General features: G+C 37.9%; 1 protein-coding gene across 1 annotated transcript in view; it reads right to left on the bottom strand.

The window, feature by feature from the left end:
- ZDHHC2 (zinc finger DHHC-type palmitoyltransferase 2) overlaps positions 1-22,607 on the bottom strand; it is a 51,735-nt gene that overhangs the window by 3,454 nt on the left and 25,674 nt on the right. The window contains exons 4-11 of the mRNA XM_054566103.1: positions 18,607-18,727; positions 15,879-15,948; positions 15,121-15,153; positions 12,805-12,925; positions 10,544-10,676; positions 5,619-5,745; positions 5,225-5,317; positions 1,541-1,653 (exon numbers count right to left, since the gene is read on the bottom strand). Coding sequence (XP_054422078.1) covers positions 1,541-1,653; positions 5,225-5,317; positions 5,619-5,745; positions 10,544-10,676; positions 12,805-12,925; positions 15,121-15,153; positions 15,879-15,948; positions 18,607-18,727 — 811 coding nt within the window. The remainder of the gene's footprint in view (positions 1-1,540; positions 1,654-5,224; positions 5,318-5,618; positions 5,746-10,543; positions 10,677-12,804; positions 12,926-15,120; positions 15,154-15,878; positions 15,949-18,606; positions 18,728-22,607) is intronic.

Below are 22,607 nucleotides of genomic sequence, written 5' to 3'. Positions count from 1 at the left end.
TCGCATCTCATGTTTCTCTTCTTTTACATCATCCTTTAAACTTTAGTTTTTCATTCACCTATCAAAGTAACAGAAAAATGAATCTAACATGCCAAAATGTTAACAGCACATTAAAAAACAGGAAATCATTTGTATGTTAATGTAGAGCTGTAAGATGAGACGTGAATCCTCTCTGAAAGAGGGAGCTCTTTGCCTTTCCAGCCTCTCGCCAAAACTGACCCCCAACTACCCATCTTTTTTTTGCCTCTAAGGAAACTGATGGATTCAAAGTGCAACTAGGTGTCATCAATTTCTTGTTTAGGGAGTGCCCAGTCCTTCCCAAAGATCAGAAGAGGGAATGGCATGTGTGAAGGTGAAGAGAGACCAAATTATGAATACTCAAAGGATGGGGATATTCTGAGGGTATATCGGGGGCCGGGGGCCAAAATAGGTTCGCAGTTGTGAGTATGCACAGTTTATGCTCATATTATTTATTGTATCATTTCCATACAGATAACTGTAAACCTACTTTCTCCCAACCCTGTATATTCTTTAAGAACAAGACCTTTTAAAGAAAGCTGATATTTTAGGAGAATATGATTGTGTATTAAATAATGACCTTAGGGTTTTTAATCAGGACAATCCATTTGTTTTTCACCATTACTAAATACCAAGGAGATGTCAAATGAACCAGTAAACAAAATGCAGGGAGCCAAAGGTAAGCCGCGCTAGGAGAGACTTTTAAGAAAAGACTGGAAGTGAAAGAATTGAGGAATTCAATTAGTCAACCTGGTGATTTTCTGCCTAACAGTGTCTCAATGGTGGATGCATGGTTTTGTACTTATATATAGGGGCACCGTACATATTTAACGTATACCTGCATGTTTGATCACAGTTTTGTTTAATCCTTCCCAACCCTGAGAAATAAGTAGTATTCTCAAGGTGAGGAAACTGAGTCTATGAGCTTAGGTAATTTAACAAGTATCACATATTAATTAGGTGCCCAAATTGGGATTTGAAATCAGGTCTGTCTGACTTCAGAGTCTTCCATGTTCTTTGCCAAAAAAGAAGTAATCAAAAGATTAAGGTCAGCAACAGTAACAAGAGATATATGAACAAATTACAGGTAGCTAACATTGCGTAATTATGCGATCACTTAATTTCACATTTTTATTTGGATAGAAATCTTAGAGTGAAAGGACTGCATAATTTGGTCCTTTACAACAGATATTTTTCCATCTTTTGAATTAATCTCATTTTTCCATTTTTTAAAAAATTGTTCTTTGAGTTTATTTCTATCACTTAATATGAAGTAATAAAGACTTGGTTCTTAAAGAAAAAAGAGAAGATCTATCTTTCACCAAATGATTTTCCAGAACTAAGAGACATTAGTCAAAGTGCTTCACAAACAGAAGGTCCTGCATAGAATTCTAAATTTATACTGGAAGTCTGACTCCAAAACAAGAAAATTCCTACAGGGAATACAATGGACATTGTTTTTCACTACCTTAACCTTTTAATAATAAAATACATCGGAAAGGCCAAACAAGCGTGCCCTTACCAGCTATGTCTTTTCCCGGGTCTGTGCCGCTCTCCGTCCAAGACTGAGAGTCGGTGAGAAGGTGGCTCTGGGACTCTCGCCACGGCTTGGCAGGAAACTGGTGGTTTTCAGGACTGAAGGACAATCATCACCATCACAAATCGTTACATTAACTCGCGACAGTATTGAGGGGAGTGTTTCCCAAAGCAGGGAACTCGAACGGCTTGCCGTGCAAGGTAACTATACAACAGGAGTTACCCGAGGGAGTTTGGGGAATACAGGAACAACTCAGTCACACTGACTCACGATGGGAAAAGGGTTCTCTCTTCAGTTCCCTTTTTTCCCAGTTTGCTTTTGACTAGAGTAAGATGACAATCTTTAACTCTGGCAAGTCTTCACTTTTAATACAAAGACTCAGCCTCACCCTCAGGCTTCAGCAGGTAAGGGAATCCAATTAGACCTAACAGCTTTTTATTATCAATTTTACTTTAAGTTATACTTTATTTATTACAAGTTATACTAGTTTCTCATTTATGACAGTGATATGAAGTCTCGTTTAAAAATAAGTCTCCATGCTTATTTAAATATACTCATATTAAAGGAATACATTGTTTTTAGGTGGTGTGTGGATGTGGGTCAAAAATATGAAGGTAATGGTAGAAAGGCAGGTTTGAGGGAAAAGTGGCCCAGTGTTTCTGAAGTGACCTAACTGGTCTTGAACAAAGCATTCTCTGCCTTCTATGAGACTGAAACAACAAACTTGAGCATCGCCTTGCAGGAATGCTGACAACATCTCACATTAACAGGTCTTACAAACCTGGTATTTAATTTGGGAAAATGAAGAGTCTTAAAAGAAGAGCTTAAGTTTTAAAATTTAAGCAGGCATGCTACATATCAACATATTAAATGGTATGAAAAAATAAAATATATACATAAATTAACATTTCACTTAGGAAGAAAAAATTATTGGCAGAGAAACTATTATTTTAGAATACGCCGAAGAACTAATTATAATAATGTTCAAGAGAAAAAAAAACTACTTAAAATTCTTCCAAGAATAATATCACATATTTCAGGTGTCAATAACTGACTTTTTACAGGATATGCTTTTGCACCTTAGTAATTGTCTCATATCTAAAATTTGAAAATATTTCAATTTTGGACAACTTTATTATACCCTTATTCAAAGGTGGAGGGCAAATCTTTAAAAAATATCATCTCCATTCATAGGAAAAATCTTTTACTCTAATTCCTGTTATTCCTTGGAAAAGAGGTCATATGCCAGGTACAGCCTACAGATTAGATTGGTCAAGGTGAGAACACTCATTAGCCTTTATTGTGAGTGAGATGGGACATCAACGGAGGTTTCTGAGCAGAAGAATGACAAAATCTGATTTATGTTTTACAAGGATCATGCTGACTCTTCATGGAGAACAGACTGGAGCAGGGCAAAAATGGAATCAGGAAGATCAGTCAGGAAGTGAAACCATTCATGTGAGAAATGATGCAAGAGAGATTCTGAGGGTGCAGCTGACAGGGCCGCAGATGGAGTAAGTGAGGCAACTGCAAGACAGGAACCTGCAACGACCCCAGAGTTTCTGGCCTGAGCACCTGGGAGGGCGGAGGTCCCGAGGACTGATTCAGCGATGGAAGAATCGGGGAGAGTCAGGTCTGGTGTGGGCGTGAGGGCGTGGGTGGCTGGAACCAGGGTGCTGCTTCGCAGCTGCTGAGCGGGCGATGACTTTTAGACATGTAAGTGGGAATGCTGAGCAGACAAGCAGTGATGCAGTCGGAGCACAGAGGAGACACCAGAATTAACCACAGAAATTTTATATGGGCTAATCAGGGGAAATCAGAAACTTGTGTAGAAGACACTTTGTCTGTCAAAATCCAATCTCAACATTTAAAGGGAAGGAGAAGGCTGGTTGCTTGTCCTCTTCAAGATCACCTGGCTGGGTAACAGGGCCAGGACTGGGATTTCTCCCAATACCCACGGTACACTTGGTGGGAAAGATGTTCTCTCTAAAACCCAAACAGTCTTAAACTACAAAAACCACTTAATGAAGATAAAAAGCATTATTGAAACCTACTGTTAAAGTTCATAAAAGCTATGAAAACCTAACAAACCACTTATTAAAACCGAGGTATAAGAAAACCCACGAACATTTAGCTGTGCAATTTTCAAGCCTGAACTTAAGGGAGCGCGACCCAGCAAGACTCTAGTGCCTTTGAATGTCCCTGTGAAACACATCACAGTGGCCTCCTCGTTAACCGCAGGGGTCTGGTCTGCACTTTGCTCCCTCTAGGGGTGGGGTGGCACCCAGGTTTCACCTCATGACAACTGAAAATCCCTTGGCATGGCCGCCAGCATCACTGCCCTGAGAAGCGCGCCGGGGTCCGGCCAGGCTCCACGGGAGGGAGCACTGTGAGCGGGAAGAAATACGCGCCTGATGGGGGAGGGGGGCGCAGGCGCTGTGCACACGGCATTCTGGCCACAAGGGTATCTCTCGGGCTGAACCAAGAGAGGGCTATTATAGTTATGATTTTGCTATCGGATTTCATTAAAAATTTAAATTATGGTCATATTCAAATAACTATCTTTTTAAAAAAGATTTTATTTACTTTTAATTGTATTTTCTTGTTTTGTTTTTTAAAGTATGTTTTATTATTATGCTATTAGAGTTGTCCCAATTTTCCTCCCCATTTTCCCACTCCAGCCAGTACCCCCTTCCCCCCAGCAATCCCCCCCACCCCCGCTTAGTTCATGTCCATGGGTTGTGCATGTAAGTTCTTCAGCTTCACATTTCCTATACTAGTCTTAAAACCCCCCTATTTTGTACCTAACAATTTATGCCTCTTAATCGTTGTACCTTTTCCCACATTTTCTGCCTTCCCCCTCCCAGCTGATAACTCTCCACGTGATCGCCACATCTATGATTCTGTTCCTGTTCTGTTTGCTGTCTTAACAATATAAAAATTAGTGTTTAAAACTGAACCATTCACATATGCATAGCATTTTAAATGTTTAAGTACTTTTGCCTTTTGCTAGTCAGTAGGAAAGTCAGACTCAAACTTTAGGTCTTCCTCAAATTCTTGACAGACTGGAAGAAAAAGGGCCTTACAGCATCCGGGCAAGAGCCGCCAGCCAACACACTTTCAAGACCTTCTCTCTCCGCAGGAAAGGCTCCACCAATACCGAGAGGTCTTTAAGAGCATTAAGAATATGGTGCACATTGCGAATGAAACTGCCAAGCAGGTGTCTGAGATTGTGTTTGGTTGCCCAAGGCCTGACCCAGGGTAGTTTTCTGATCTCCTTTTACCAGTTACCCAAGAGGAAGGACCGGGAGAGTCAAAGGAAAGTTAACCCTCAACCTGTTCACCTGATCGCTAAGGAAGCTAATTTGGACCGAGTTTTTTTTCTTTGAAGCACTGTATGTTTAAAAATCATAACACATTTCAGTCAACCAAAGTGTAGAGACAATGAACACCTGTTTGCCCACCACCCAGATCAGTAATGGGATTTTACCAGTAGAACTGAAGCTGCCTGTACTCTCCTCCCTCCCTCATTCCAAATGGAAACCAGTGTACGATGGTAAATTATCTTATGTTCTTAATTTTTTCAAAAAAAAAAACCCATAACCAAAGGACACCTGAGCACAAAATATATTACTCAAAAGGAAAATAGAAAAAAAAATATGGGATTACTTTTTAGATGTTGAATTCAGTCCTGCAGGAGTAGATGGTTGTTCGGGATCTTGGTTAACGAGGCAAGTTGGAAAGGAGCAGCCGTCACCTAGACTGTAATTAAAATAAAACTTACAACTGAGCAATAAAAAAAGACAGCAGAGAGAAACTCTGTTAAAGAAAGGGCTAACGTCGGCGAGCAGAGCATGCTCATACCATGGACAAAACGTGTATCAGACACTGGTTTCAACAGTGTGTCTAGGGAGATGATAGATGAATTGATTTCCACATTGACATAATAGTGAATCACAAAATAATACTTAAAAAAAATAGGAGTTCCTGTGCAGAATAACAGAGTTCCTTGGTTGAATTACTTTCATTAGTTTAAAACCTGAAAATTTGCACAACAAAATACCTTGAAAAAATGGGTAGCAACCAGTACTTCTTCTCATCGCCAAAAACTTGTCGCATATTTTTACTGAAACCCAAGCTGAATCCATTCTTATCTGTTCCATGTCGAAATACTGGACTTCTAAATGCCTCTACAAAAGATAGTAGAGCAATTCCATGAGTAAAGTACTGTTAGCGATAGTACATATCAACTAGTAACCAGTATGTTCAGAAGTGACTGAATTAAACGAGGAACCTTGAAAAATCCATGGATAGCCCCTTGTGAGTGCTAATGTGCTTACCAACAGCTCAGCAATATAGACTGTCTGTTCTGTTTTAAAATAATCAGATAATTACATTTATTTTAAGTAACCTTTTAATTAGTACAGCAGCTCATCTGCATTGCTGAACATTAGAAAATACAAACAGGCAAGCAAGTTAAAACCTTACATTTTTTCAATCTGTTTTAGATAGATGGATGGATGGATGGATATAGATATATATATAAATCTACATAGTTTTTTTTTTTAACAAAAATGAGAGTGTACTTTACCTACATTGTAACCTGCATTGTACAGTCAGTAAGTTACATTTTCCAATCTCTTTAAAATTTTATCTCCCCCAATAATACCTTTTTTTCAGCTAACCAAAAATGTACTTTAAAGCTTGTTTGTCCAAACCAAGATCCAGTGCAGAATCATACACTGTATGTGGTTACGTCCACTTGGCATATGGAAGCTGAGGTTCAGAGAGGCTGTAGGACTTGCCCAAGGTCACACAAAAGACAAATGTCAGAAACCTGAACAAGAGCATCCCATAATGCCACATTTTTCACTGAGATGTAAAAATCTAAAATTTCATTTTTTGGATATGAATAAATATATAAGTGTAATGAGTTTTGCCCATTATTTAAAAAATAAAACCCTAACTAAGCAGAGTCAAGGTGCTATGCAAATTGTGACAATTTGCAAGATTCTTACTTAACCTTTGTCACCCTAGGTTTTGTAGCTTTATATAAAAAATTTGTATAATTAGAGGGCCATAGTGTCCAGAGGAAGTCCTTCCAGTGTTACAAAGTTCAATCAACACTTTTTAGATGCTAAAAGCTTCTAGAAACAATTCATTTACTTATGATGAATTAAAATTTAACTGTCCAACATATTTTTTGAAATAAGGTACTTTGTTTAAAAATTACTTATACCAATTTTCACCCTATCTGCTATATGAAGACTTCACCTGAATATTAAAAATTATCATTCACTGACTATAGGAATGTTTACTGACAGTTATAATAATGGAATCTCATGGTTTGAAGTGTCCTTTGAGGTCATAAGGATTTATAAACTGTGGTTGTATGCCCAAATTCCTAACCTTAGTCCAGAAGACTCTATTTAGCTTAGTCTCTGCTTACTCATCAAACCTCATAGCATGTTTTTGTTTTGAGCTTTCTATGTTCCGACCATGTGGATAGTGTTTCAAACATTGCTACCTCTTTTTCTATAAGGCTTCTTTAAAAATTGAGGTGAAATTCACAGAACTTATGTCCAGTCTATCAGTGTTTAGGCCCTTTAAATTGAACAATTCAGTGGCATTTAGTACATTCACAATTTTGTGCAACTACCACTTACATCAAGTTCCAAAATAGTCTCATCACCCCAAAAGAAACCCTATGCTCATTAGGCAGACACATGTTGTAGCATATATTTCAGTACTTCATTCCTTATCATGGCTGAATAATAATCATCTATATCATATTTTTTCTACTCATTTGATGGGCATTTGTATTGTTTCCACCTTCTGGCTAATGTGAATAGTGCTGCTATGAACGCTGGTGTACAAATATCTCTTGAATTACTGTTTTCAATTCTCTTGGGTACATATCTAAGAGTGGAGTGGCTGGGTCATAGGGTAATTCTGTATTTACCATTTTGAGGAATGGCCAAACTGTTTTCACAGTGGCTGCACAATCCTATATTCCCACCAGCACTATGTGAAAGTTTTGAATTCTCTACATCCTCACCAGAACTTGTTTTTTTGCTTTTTGCTTATAGCCACACCGGTGGGTGTGAGGAGGTGCCTTGCTGGTTTTCAATTTTACTTCCCTAATAACTAATGACACTGAGCATGTTTTCATGTGTTTTTTGGCTACTTGTATATTTTTTTTTAGAGAAATGTCTATTCAAATCCTTTGCCAATTTTCAGATTGGGCTGTGTGTCTTATTGTTGTTGAGTTGTAAGATTTATTTGCATATTTTGTATAGTTGGCCCTTATTAGATATATGATTTACAAATATTACTCTTATTCTTCAGGCTATTTTTTTACTTTTTTGATAATGTCCTTTCATGCACATTTTAAATTTCGATAGTGTCTAATTTAATCATTTTCTTTTTCTGTTGTTTATGCTTTTGGTGTTATACCTTAGAATTCATTACCATATTTGAGGTTCTGAAGATTTATCCCTATGTTTTCTCCTAATAGTTTACAATTTTAGTTCTTCCATTTAGGTCATTGAACCCATGAGTTCATTTTTGAGTTCATTTTTGTATTTGGTGTGAGGTAGGGGACAAATTTCATTCTTTTTCTCCCAGCATCGTTTGTTAAAGATACTATTCTTTCCTCATCAAATGAATGGTCTTGCTACCCTTGCTGAAAATCAATTGGCCAAAGATATATAAGTTTAGTTCTGGACTCTCAGTTCTATTCCATTGGTCGATATCTCTATCCTTATACCAACACCACACTGTTTTGATCACTTAGATTTGTATTAAGTTCTGAAAACAGTTAAGAACTTTGTGTGTGTGTGTGTGTGTGTGTAGTTTCTGCTCTTTAGAGCCCTTGAAATTCCACAAGAATGTGAGGACCAGCTTTTCTATCTCTGCAAGAAAGTCCTTTCAAAATTATATAGGAGTTGTACTGGACCTGAAAATCACTCTGAAGTATTGCCATCTTAACAATATTAAGTTTTCTGATGCATGAACATGGGAAACTTACCATTTGCTTAGGTCTTCTTTTGTGTCTTTCAGCAATGCTTTGCAGTTTCAGTCTTCTAGTCTTGTACCAACCTAATTAAATTTATTCTTAGGTATTTTACTATTTTGGATACTTTTGTAAATGAAATTGTTGCTTTAATTTTTTGGATGGTTCATTGCAAGAGTATAGAAATGCAACTGACTTTCAATCCTGTGTCGTGTGACACTTCAGGTTTTGTTTATTAGCTGTAAGTGTTTTTACTGTGGATTCTTTAAGGTTTTCTATATGTAAGATCATGTCATCTGTGGAAAAGGATAGTTTTAATTCTTCTTTTCCAATTTGGATGCCTTAATTTCTTTCTCTTGGTGAATTTCTCTGGCTAGAATGTCCATTACTGTGTTGAAAACAGCAGTGGAAGACAGCATCCTTGTTTTGGTCCTAATCTTAAAGAGAAGGTTGTCTTTTTTCACCGTTGAGTATCATATTAGTTGTGGGGTTCTCATAAAGCCTTTTATCAGATTGAGGAAGTTTCCTTCTAGTCTCAGTTTGTTAAGTGTTTTTATCATGAAAGGGTATTGTATTTTGTCAAACACTTTTTCTGTATCAGTTACAATAATCATGTGGCTTTACCCTTCATTCTGTTAATGTAACATTATCACAGATTGACTTTTGCATATTGAACCACCCTTGCATTCCTGGGACAAATCTTCCTTGGTCATGGTATGTGGTCCTTTCACTGTGCTGTTGGATCTTGTCTGCTAGTATTTTATCAAGGATTTTTGCATCTATGTTCATAAGGAATATTGGCCTGTAGTTTTCCTGTGATATCTTTCTCTGGCTTTAGTATTAGTGCAATGCTGATCATATAGAGTAAGTTAGAAAGTGTTTCCCTCTCTTCTAATTTTTGGCAGAGTTTGAGAATTGGTGTTAATTCTTCTTAAATGTTTGGTAGGGTTTACCAGTGAAGTCCTCTGGGCTTGGGCTTTTCTTTGTTGGCAGGTTTTTTAATACTGATTCAACCTCCTTACTTGTGATTTGTCTAGTCAGATTTTTTATTTCTTCTTGAGTCAGAGTAGTAGTTTGTGTGTTTCTAGAAATTTATAAATTTCACCTGGGTTACCTAATTTTTTGATGCACAATTGTTCATGGTTATTTTCTCATAATCCTTTTTTATTTCTATAAAGTTGGTTTATAGAACCAACTTTCAATTCTGATTTTCATGATTTGAGTCTTCTCTTTTTTTTTCTAGCTGTCAGCTTATCAAATTTGTTATTTTTCAAAGAATCAACTATTTATTACATTGCTCTTCTATTTTTAAGTTCTCTACTTCCACTATCCTTACTATTTCCTAACTTTACTGGCTTTGGGTTAACTCTGTCCTCTTTAAGGTGTAAAGTTATTGATTTGATTTACTTCTTCTTTCCTAATGTAAGCATTTATAGACATATATTAATTTTCCTCAATGCACTGCTTTTGACCATCCCTCCCCCATCAGGCTTTTGAACATCCTGTCCTCTCTGCCTGAAATGTTCTGGCTCTTTCCATGACTGACTTCTTAGGTTAAATATGTTTTATTTCAGTGAGCTTTTCCCTGACCTCTCAGCTAAACAGGTACCATTCTACCATCCTCTGCCCTTGATTGATGCCTCAGCATCCTGTTTGTTTCCTTTAAAGCATTTTGCATGTTGTAATTACTTTTATGCTTGCTTAATGATTTTTCTATGCCCCTCAATAAGTTGTTTTGCCCTTGCTCACCACTAAATATACACAACACTTTACATACAATGGACAGTCAATAAATATATTAAATGAGTGATTTTCTGTGTATGTTTAAATAAGTGACATCCCACAAAACAATGTGTGGAATAAGAATGATTTTTACCACTTCAGGTAGTCTGGTCTTTAATGATATGGTGATTTTTGATGAATATCTCTTTATATATGTAAAGTTCTTTTAACTACAGTAATTGGATACTCACCTAATGTAGACTTATTTTTGCTGACTAGCCAACAATGATAGCCAAACAGAGAAGACAAGCTGACAGAAAACATAGCTGCAGCAAAGAATAAAAACATAATATGGAACTTGGCTTGAGTATCAGGTAGACCATTCTATAAAGAAAGGAAGAAAATGAAATGTTTTGTCAAAGGGATAAGAATTCCCCTACTTTTATAAGTAAGATTTTTTTTTTTTGCTTAAAATTTTTCTAAATTTAGTTATGGAGAAAGATACATAGCTTAATGTTAAAACTTTGAGAAAAAATATATAGCATCAGATTAAAATAAATGTTTAACTGGAATATAAATATATATGGACAAGATATTTAAACTTGGGATATTTATTTTGTTTGGCATAACCAAATGATAGAAAAACTGGTAGTGTGTGTGTAAACTATAACAGAAGAAAGCAAGATAAAAGAACTATAAAATACACTTTTGAATTTACTACTTGAACATGTTAACATTCTACAGATTTATAAATAGTTTTATTAAAATGCCAGAAAAGGAAGGTTAATTGGCACAATTTAGCTACCATATTCGCTGATGTTTTACTCTACTACAAACAACAGCATCAAGAACACATAGAAACAACACACCCACAGTACTGCTTCAGGCTATTGTAGATAACAGCATCACAGGAAAGATAAACACTAGAGTATAACACCTGTCTAAAATATACCTTACAATACACATGTGATAGGACAGGCCATCTCCAAGCAAAGCCAGTCTGCCTCCCACTGTAGGTTTTGTCCAAGGGGACTGGACTCAGTCTACAATGGCAGGCTGGGGGCTATGAACCCTCGGGGAGGCTCCAGCGCTGCTGGGGGCTGTCTCCTTCTAATAGAAGGTGACACTGTTTCAATACCCTGTAGTATCTGTCAGATAGACACAGGTCACAAGATCTCACTGACAGCTTTTGACAGCAGAGTCCTAAGAGTGAAAACTCTGGTTATTTCCTTACAAATACAGGGTGGTTGGAACTAACCCCATTCCCATGACGGAGGAGCAGTGGGGTGACATTCTCTCAGACATCCATTAGGGGTCATTCTTCAAGCTGGACACAGGAAGTGTACTTGAATGCTGGAGCATGTCCGCACACCTGTGTATTCCTAGTGCTTTGCAATGTAACTGGCACATAGTAGGTGTTCAATAAGCCTTTAGTAGCGAATGTGTTTAAAGTCACACATACATGATCTAGCAATTGAGAAAGTCTTACTGTAATAATTTCATGAACATAATAAAGCAATCCTGGCAGGGGACACTGGAGTTTTACCATTGTTTAGTATTCATGAGTATCTTTGGATATTTAAAATACTCAATTTTAATTTTTTTGCTTACATTTAAAATAAATAATGCAGAAAACAATTGAGTTACTTAAAGCCTAATCAATCAATACCTAATAAAAATTCAAGACATTATAGATATAATAGTTAAAAAGATAATCTTTTTACACATAAAGAAAACACTTACATTTTTAAATACTAAAAAGAAAAAATCTTATATAGTCAAGTCTTGTTACTTTCCGTGGTTCTGTCCTATACAGTTGCCGTGAACACTGAATCGTCATCCCAGGGTGAATACGGGGTTCGGTTCCAGCAAGCCTCTGATCACAACATTTTTGTCAAGACATAACCTGTTTTTTTGTGTGTTTGCACTTAAAGACACCTTACTGACCACTTATTCAACATTTATTGTTGATTAATTAACACAGAACTCACACTCAGTGTCACTATAGCTCATGCCTGAAGGAAGCTTATTCAACACACCTGTTTTCTCCATAAAGCACATCACACTGGTGCTCAGAGACACTAGACGGTACTTTCTGCACTGTGTGAAGACCATTTTAAACAGAAATGACCCACAAAAAGCACAAAAATGCAAAAAAAAAAGGCAATAAATAGACTGAAAAGCACACTTGGGTAACATTATGAGAGTTGAAACAAGAAGACAGTCTCCTTGTTTGATCTCAACTGGGAACGTGCACACTGGGCCAGGCGAACTTTGGGCCGCTGTGCGCATGCCTGCAAATGACTGCAAGAGCTCTGTGAGTATTGATTAGGGGGTAACAGAGAAACTTCAGCTAGAAGGTAAATTCACAAATACAGAATCTGCAAATAATGAGGACTGACTATAAATGATTTTATCCAATTCTATAACATCAGTGTCTGAAATAATTCACTAATGCAAAACTATATTATATATTGTTTATACCTAAAAAGCCAACAAGATAATAACTTACTGTCCAAAATTTGATAAAATACTGTAAATCTGTAGCAGCGATAAAAAGGCAGTACAGCAGGGAATAAGCCAAGAAAAGAAGGAAAAATTTATAATTTGAAAATCCAACACAATTGTTCACCCTGTTGACAAAACAAAAACATTTTCAGTGAGTTTTACATTTTCAGCATAGGTATATGTATGTTCTCCCTTAACACAGCATGTAGTTTCCTATCAATTAAAATGTATTGGCATTTCTTAAGTATAACTCATAAGATTTCTTTACATATATAAATATTTTAAAATGTCCGTGTCACTAAAAAGAAGTTCTGTTTAGATTTTTAAAATGTGATATGTAAATAAAATAAAATAAAATTTGATATGTATTATTGCTTTAATTAATCTTGAACCGTGTAACTATACAATTGACCACTGAACAACACAGGCTTGAACTGCACGGGTCTATTGATGTGCAGATCTTCGTTTAATAAATATACAGTCAGCCTTCCGAACCCCCAGGTTTCGCGTCCACGGATTCAGCCAATCTGGGATTGAAAACAGTACTCTCAATACATGACTGGGAAGCAATGTGACCCAGGTATGTGGGTATGCGATCTTAACTCTAAAAACTCTGGAGTCTTATATCTGTTCCCCTTCACTTCTTTAATAGGGTCTGCCAAAATTAGAAAGATTGTCAAATTTTACTATCAGTTTCCTATGGAGTCAAATTAATTGCAGGTTTAGAAAAGAGGCTATATAGTAAATTAGTATGTTCTCTGTCTGTCATTTCTGTGAATATATCAAGGACATGGCAGGCTGTACAGGCGTGGGCTAATCTGGGATTAATCTGATTGTTTCCACCGCATCACAGTCCCTGATTACTTAACCAGAAAAATCAGACTCCACTCTATGCCCCTGATTTCTTGACCACTCTGCTAAATTCTATCTAGAACATACCTCTATCCAGAAATAAGGGTATGTTACTGTGGGTTCCCCCTAAAATAGACCCTGAGACAAGAACCTGAATACAGTGCGTTTGAAACAAGGGAAGGAGAGGACTCAGAACAGCAGGGGGCCTTGCGCAGGCCCCCTCTGGTTGACAGTGGCCCCTCAAAGCATGAACGCCCTCCCGGCACCTGGGAGTAGAGCACACCCCCCAGGCAGAAGGGGGCCCTCGGGCAGAGCCGCCAAGAACCAGAGGAGCCTCGGGTACGGAGCTGTCAGCAGGCCCGGGAGCTGCCCCTGCAGGTGCAATGGACTCAGAGGGGAGTCGGGGTGTGGGGAGGGGGCACACTGGTAGCGTGTGCTACGCGGGGGTCAGCAGAGGAAGGTAAGGAGGATTAAGGCTACTTATAATTAAAGATACGGGGGGAGGGGACTACTTGCTGAGAATTTGAGCAGAGTGACAATGAGGAAAGGAAAAGAATGGATACAATGAAAATGAATACAAAATGGAGGTGAGTTACTGAGATCCTTGTTGAGAAGAGCATCGTCATAGGCGTTAAGGAGCCCTGACGTGTTAAAGGAGAAAATCTACGTGGACAAAAGGAACAGGTGTCCTGGAGAGGGATACAGAAGACAGTAAACCTGACATTCTCCCATGGTTCCCTGCAACGAAGATATTCATTCCCCGTGTGCACATGTTTCAACCCACAACCAGCGTCACCTTCTCAAGTGCCACCCCTGAGAGGAGACAAGACTGTGGAACAGTCATGCTTACTGTCCAAATCCAACCAGGCTGACAACCTCAGTGTGGCTGCCCAAGTGCACACTGGGATGAGAAATTACAGGGAAAGGTAGAAAAACTCACCTTCATTAGTTAAGTAAGTCTTTCAAATAATCCTCCATTAAGCCACCTAATTTCATGACTTAGAAATATTTTTTTTAAATATTAACAAATTCTAAGTGGAAACCCTTATTTCAACATATGTGTGTATTTGCATATTTGCTACTCTACTCATTAATGCCAAGGTTTATGTAAAATAAATTGTTAAAGTTTTAGATGAATTAGTAATGAGACACTTCCCATGAGTACATTCAAGTGCAATTTCTGGGGAGTACTTTAGAATTTCTGTATTTATGCATCTGCTTACAGAGCTAAAGCCATGTATTCTCAGAAAATACGAGAAATTAACTTTCAAATTGTTAAGCTACTAGTTTTAAAATTATTTCATGGAAATTCTCCTGAATAAAGACTTTTGAACTAATTAAACCAATACTAGAAATTAAAGATGAAAGTACCTCCAAGATCAGCTAAGGCAAGATCTCATTCATAAAAAGGTTCAAACAGAGAAATGATTCCATTTATTAACTTGTTTAAGCATAGACACAGACTCACCATGGGCAATGATGATCCATCTTCAAAATGCATCTAAAAAAAACCACACATACACAACACTTAACATCCCATAAAAATTTAGTCCCATTAAAAAATATGTATATATATGTAAGTTACTTCAAAGGAGTTGTAGCAAGTGAAATATTACAAAATTATTTCTTTATCTACAAATTGAATAATAGCAGAAGTCCTCACCTAAAATTAAGATGATAACCAGTTCCAGGTATGATACAATAAGAGAACTTTCAATTCAAATATACATGCTTTAAGCAATGCAATCTAAAAGCAATGCAATGTGTTAACATCCAACTATGTTATGCTAAAGAAAATGCTAAGTATCAACAGATTTACAGAAAGTCTGGATAAAACTTTCCTTTATTATCAATCCTGAAGCCAAGTAGCACTGTTCTTGTGGTTAAGGTAAGTATAGAATAACATCTGACTCTCACGAAGTCAATTGAGTCATCTTTACAAAGACTGGAAAGAGTCACAAAAGAAATATTTACTAATTCAAACCAGCCAGGTCTGAGCTGCTAAAAGTCACACACTTCATTCATGACTGTGTGAATCTGGGGGAACAGGGACAACTGACTTTGGCTCTACTACACCACACTTGTTATGACTGCAAGTGATTGTGCCAGTTTCATTTCCTAAATAAAGGATAAAAGGAAATAATCTGGAAAACAGTGAGAAAAGAAGCATATTCAATAAAAAGATCACGAGCCTGTAAACATTTGAGAAATAACAGATTTTCATACTTATCACAGACGGAGCAGTGGTGGCAGCGATCTGGTTTGATAAGCTGGCATCTGTCACAGTAGCGGATTGCTGGGAACAAGAAGCTCCACTTAGCCTTCGACTGAACAGCGAATTGAACATGCAACTCAATGGCTCTTATTGTCTATTCAAATTTAAACTTGGTAAAAATGAGATGTTGAAACACTTCCATGGAATGACTTGCCTACAGTCTCAGTTCTCTGGAGGGGCTTCCCACAGACAGAGAATCTTTGGGGGAAATTTTTTTCTAGGGATCTTCAGTTTTCGGTAGTTATCATAAGGCCCACAAAGGGTGTAAATATGTCCATTTCTATCTCTGTAACCAGAGTGTCTCTCTCAGTTAAATGAATTATTCCCTGTACCCTGCCAGGGAGGGGATACAACCGCGTTATAGAAATTTTATGCGAAACACATTTTAGAAATTTGTGAATAAACTCTCACTCTCTTAGCTCCTTAAATTGGGAAAGATCTCACATCTCTGTTGGGTGAGGTACAAGCTCAGAAGCATTAGAAGAAGTACTTCCAATAAGAATTGCAGTTGTTGTAACTGAAGAGCGGACCCTTCGTTCTCTAAAGCAGACACCAAGGCAATTATAACGACCGATTTGGCGAGGCTCTTGCAGTCCCAGGCATCAGGCCAGGGCGCAAGCAGGCTACCGAAACCACAGGAGAGCAGTTACTGAGTGGGCAGTCCAGGACGACCAGTATGACCAAACCTCCGAACTGAAAATTTGGAAAAAATAACTTGCAGTAAATGATTACCAGGGTTATGTTAGCTAACATTATCTCTGAAGAGGGAAACAGTTGCTTTAAACTAAGAATGAAATGAGCTCTCCTTAGGCAACAGGCCTAGATGGAGGTGTCATCAATACTGAAGTGGGTTCTTGGTCGCCCTCACTCCTCCCCTCGTCAGGAGCTGCTGCAGCGGCCTCGCTGCTCAGCTCCTGTGGGGAGAGCCCCGCAGGTGCCTTCCAGGGACACGACAAGGCCCCACTGGCTCCCGCACAGCGCGGAAGCAGAAGGCAGGCGGTGCTGTCCAGACAAATACAATGTCACCCACACGTGTGCTTTTACATTCTCTAGGAGCTACCTTAAAAGAACTGAATACCCAAAGTATTATTTTAAGGGATAATCAATATAAAAATATCAGTAACATATTTTATGGGGTTTTTTTTTCATAGCAACTCTTTGAAACCTCTTATGTACTTGACATTTTACATTTTAAGTGCTTGGTAGCCGCCTGGGACTGGCAGCTCCATAGAGGGCAGCACGGTCTGAAGTCACAAAATTTCCACGTAACGTGGGGTGGGCTACACTGGGTTCTCTCCATGTGGTGCGTGTCTCTATTTTAAAGCACCCTCAGAAAAAAACTTTCAAAGCAAAGTGGGCAATAACTCACAGGAAATCAAAGCAACATAGAAATAAGTTTTCCATTTATAATAGTCTTTTATAAACCAATTTAGTCTTTCAATAAAAATCACTCCATGTACCATATTATGTTCAATTAAAATCATCCCAGTGTCATTTAAAATCAATGAACTGATTATCGTTTAAAAACTCCTTACAACCAAGGAGGGATTTTATTTTAACTGTCTTGTTTGAATTTTTAAAGAATTTATTTATCTGTTACTTATAAAATTAAAAATTGTGTTAATAAATGTTGAAAAGAAAATATTATTGGCATCTATGTACAATGGTAAACTAATTACATCTACCATAATTGTTATCTTCCTAGTCAAACACTACAAGTTTTTTTTTTTGTAGGAAAAAGATCAAGAGCAAGTACAGAGCTAAAAATGTAAATAGTCCTCATTAATAAAAATAAATAATAATGTAATAGAGTTTGAAGAGCCCTGTTAGAAAGCAGAAGATGGGTGGATCAGCAGAATGCACAGAACAGAGAAGTGAGGTGAGCAGACCATTTTTTCTTTTTTTACATTTTTTAAATTATATTTTTCCCATTATCATTTATCCCCCTTTACCTTCTTCCACCTCCGCCTCAGTTGTGCATATTCTACTTCAAGCACATCTTGCCCGAGGCTAGCCACAGTTTCAGTGCTCAATAACCACATGGGGCTAGGGGCTCCCAAAATGAGCAGCACAGGTCTAAAGTCACACACGGGACACATCTTTGGTAGGCAAGAGTCAATAGCCTATGTGTGTTAGTTCTCGGGACAATTCTTTAATTAGACAGCGGTTAAAGTATCTTAAACATCTGACCCAAGTAAAAGAGACTTGTTATTTGAGTTGCATTTGTTAAAAAATCACCATAAATTTTAAAGATGAAAAATTGTACCAATACCTTAAATTACGTTTTATATAATTTGTATGGTTGCTGTTGCAAAGGCATTTAAATGATCAGTGTTATGTTCATTGTAGCTATTGCTCCTTTAAATTAAATTAAATAAGAATAGGAAGGTCTACAATTAAAACCTTAAAAACAAATACTACTACAAATCAAGATTTCAGCCAGTTCACGGACTCACACCAAGTAGGTAGAACTTGCAAGTAGGGCCGGTTGTGATTTGGTTAATATCCCTGAGCCACATGAGATTCATGCTTCCATTGTGTTTTATGCAACTGTGCAGTACAGATTTAACAGCTATCAGAGATACAGCACAGTGTTTCCAATGAGTGTTTGACAGTTTCAAGTATATAAATATGCTCTCTCAGGAGCTACCGTGCAAAGCACTGGTAACCGATGTCTACCTCCAGACATGGTCCTGGTGCAGATGGGAAGATCTTTGGCCGCTCGCCTAAGAACTTCCTGATGGGCTTCTCCCCTTGGCTCTCTCTCCAGCAACTCTTTCTCTGCATAAGAGAGATGGAACTGTGGAATAGATTTAAGTTTTGATCAATATTTTCAAAGGAACAGTAATATATCGATCTAACCCAGAAAAAGACATTTATAAAATATTAGTGGTATGTAGTATATAAATTTAGAGAGATAATAAAGCTTGAAATCTGGGCAAGTCTGTTAGCTTCTCAGGTTATTAGTTTATGCATCTAGAAAATAGAATAATAATAATACCCACTTCCTCAGATGTTTGTGAAACTCAAGAGGAACAGAGAGTGTAAAAGTGCTTTATAAACTATAGAGTTCTATCCAAATATTAGTTATCTTAAGAGGTAAAATGGCAAAATAAACAAATTTGGCTCAATAGATGAATTTTTAATTGGATATCATTAGAACAAAAATAGAAACAAATCTATCATGCGTGTTTTCTCATCTGAGTTTTAACATAGGGATAATTAATACATGAATTCTCTTCCAGCACTCAAAATGAACTAATCACTACTTTTACTTCTTATACTTCCAATTTGGCCCAACCAATTAAAAAATAAGTATTTGAGGAAAGATGTAAGTTTATTTGGGCTCCAATATGATAATCACAAAAAACAGCTTTAAAAGTCTGTTTGAACTTTCTTACTTTCTGGGATCATAGGATGACTCACCTTCAATACTTTCTATTCTAGTTCTAGAATCAGCTATTTCTCCAAGGAACCTTTGTTCCTTTTACTGAAGAATGGTATTAGAAACCAAGATCTGGGCTCAAATATAGTTTTTAGATTAAAAAAGTATAACTTTAAAAGGACATACCAATTAATAAAAAAAACAGAATCTAATAACAAATAGAAAACTCACAGAACTCTATTTCCTTTTTGCTAGTTGTTTTAAAGTTAGAACAAAAACAAACATATAAATGCCTCACAAGTACCAAAATGAACAAATTAAAACAGAACTTTTCTTGGGGGGGTCTATGAAGTTGGCAACAGATTTTTTAATAACATGCAATGCCAAGGGTCCGATAAATCTAAAAGCATAATATGTAAATCCTTTTGGGAAGCAATTTGGCAAGTGACTTAAATTTTCTTGATCTAGTGATTCTGCCTATGAGAACTTATACTAAGAAAATAATCCCTAAATGGATACTGCTCTGTGTACAAAAATGTTAACAGTATTATCTATATATGAAAAGTTGGGTTGAGTCTGAAAATCCAAGTTGCGATGTGACTGAGGAAATGTTTATGTTGCAGTGAGAATATTTTGCTATTATTAAAAGTGAAAATAAGCCAATGATGGGCTATTACATGAAAAAAAAATAACTGGAAAGAAATTCAGAATATAAAATGAATTAGTGTGGTGGGATTTTTTTTCTTTTGTCTTTTGACTAGTCTTCATTTTCTAAATGTAATTTTGGATGGTTATATTACTTTTATATTGGGAAAAAATCTTACAAATTGAAAAATCAATTTAACAACTGGCTATGAAAAAAGTATATTTTAATTCATGTGTTCCAGATCTCTTACATTTTCTCAATAATGTGAAAAATATAAATATTATTTTCCTGTATTACTTCTTTTACTTTTTTAGGCCCATTTCTCGAAGATGTTTAGTGCATGAGAGCACGGTATTGTCAACTTAAGTCCAGGACCCTCAGTTTACAAGTGAGAAGTTTCTGGCTCTAATCAATTAAGAAAATTAGCTCAAGATCTTGCACGTTATTAATGGGATAACTTAAGCTTCTTAACCAGCAAGCAAGGGCTCTTGCTTTCACAACAGGGGTCTCCAAAAACCTTTTACACATGTATTCTTATCAGTTAAAAATAATTTGAGACCACGCTGCCAGTATATGCATATGCATATGTATGTATGTATGGACATGCTATTAGTGAACATGTTATGTACCTTAGATGTGAAATTTTGAAAAGAAGCATTACAAGAATAGCCTCCATATAGAAGTCTTGTCCTTTCCCCTACGCTGCACCTGACGTCCTGAGCACGCTCAGTACCGGCCTGCAGTCTGCGGTGCCGTGACCAGAGTGCAGCCTTCCTGGTTAGCAGGGCTGCGGTGTAAATGTTGGCACGCGACGTGCCAGACGCTAGCATGCGATGTCTTAGGACAGTCAGCTAAGGTTCAGAGCCTATTGCTACATCTGCAAAACGGTAATAAATAATATCTGTCTCACACCGTTCTAGGACTCAAATAAGGTGAATATGTGTTTTGTGGAAAAACCATCGAACGAAGCCCGGGACAGCAGCAGCTTCCCTGGCCTCCATCTCAGCTGCTCCAGCCACACTTCCTGTTGTTCTCCTGCGTTTTGTACCCTTTCATTTTTCCACTTTATCTGACCACTTACTTCAAACTTTCTCTGTTCCTCCAAACCTCAGTCAGCTCCCTCACCATTCTCAGCCAATCACCACACACGTAATTTGAGGGAGAAATCAGAAATCATCTTGACTTCCTGCCTAAGCTATAAATACAAACTTGCATCTGTACACGTAACTTCTTCTCTACTTTGAATTATTTAACAAGTATTTATTGATTACCTTTCATGGGTGAGATACTGCTTTAATACTGGCAATGGATTAGTGAACAAAACAGATAAAGTGCATTCTATTTCAGGGCTTACATTTTAGGGAAGTTATAAAAAGGAATATGAAACATGTTATAGAATGATATGCTATGGAGAAAAATAGAGTAGGGTCTGGTTTACAGAGAATACCGGGGAGGGGAGGGTTTGGCTATCTCACCCAGTGTGGTCTTGGAAAACCTGTAAGACGAGGCACCACTTGAACAGAGGCATAGAGACAGGAAGAAAGGGAGGGGGCTGGTCAAACAGGAGAAGCGTGTTCCAGGCCAACGAGAAATAGCAGGCTTTGTGGAGCCTGCGCAACACGCTGATGGAACAGCCAGGAGGCCGGCGGGACAGATGCGGCCCACAGGAGAACCGTGGGCAGAGGTGCATCCTGGGCCCGGGCCCGTCAGGCTACGGTGGGAAACGAGGTTTTACTCCGTCGGGCTCCCGTATCACAGGGAGGTCCTGAGAAGAAGAGGAATAGAATATGGTCTGTCTTGCTTTTGAAACAATGGCACTGGCTACTGTGTTGAAAATATGCAGAAGAGAGCAAGCCCAAAAGCAAGGAAACCTGTGGGCCGGACTGCAACACACAGGAGAAGGAGGGTGGGGGCGTGGGCCAGAGGAAGCAGTGGGGGCCGGGAGGCGCAGGAGCCCGGGCTGAGGGCCCCTGCCGGGCTGGTTACAGAATGTGCCGAGGGCCTGGCTACGGGTCTGAGGGAAGCACAGTGGCCAAGGATGACTCCAGTGTTTTCGGAACAACTGGACGAATGGAGCTGCCATTACTGCGATAGGAAAACTTTAGAAATCGGGGGGTTAGGGGAGTGGATGGGGAATCAGAAGTTAATGTTTTCAGGTGTGTTGAATTTGAAATTCCTATTAGATGCCAAATAGGTAGCAGTAAACGAGTCTGGAGTTTAGAAGAGAAGACCAGGGTACTGATAACAATTTGAAAGCTATAGTGATGAATGAGATGACATATAAAGCTGTGACGTAAATAGATAAGTAAAAAAGAGGTCCAGAGACTGAGCTCTGGGATAATCCAATGCTTTAGAGGCTTAGGAGATAAGGAGGAACCACTACAAATAAAAATAGAATTATCTGAATGAGAAAGGAGATAAGAATATTCTAGAAAAGAAAAGAATGGCAAGATATACACAGGAAATGACATGTAATTAAGAACTACGAGAGTCACTGTTGTCAGAATAAGGAGCCGGGCCTTTACCCCGTGGGATGCGTGGAGTCACTGAGCAGACATAGCAGCAGAGTGACGGCATCACCGTTGTTTTTAGATGAATCACTCCCGCTTTGAGAGGGAGGATGAATACTTGCACGGTTCCCAGAAGGCA

The sequence above is a fragment of the Pteronotus mesoamericanus genome, unplaced genomic scaffold (genome assembly GCF_021234165.1).
Source record: "Pteronotus mesoamericanus isolate MK-2021 breed Mesoamerican mustached bat unplaced genomic scaffold, CSHL_Meso_final contig_169, whole genome shotgun sequence".
Lineage (NCBI taxonomy): Eukaryota > Metazoa > Chordata > Mammalia > Chiroptera > Mormoopidae > Pteronotus > Pteronotus mesoamericanus.
The sequence above is the reverse complement of the archived record's forward strand: the minus strand, read 5'-3'. Positions and strand labels throughout refer to the sequence as shown.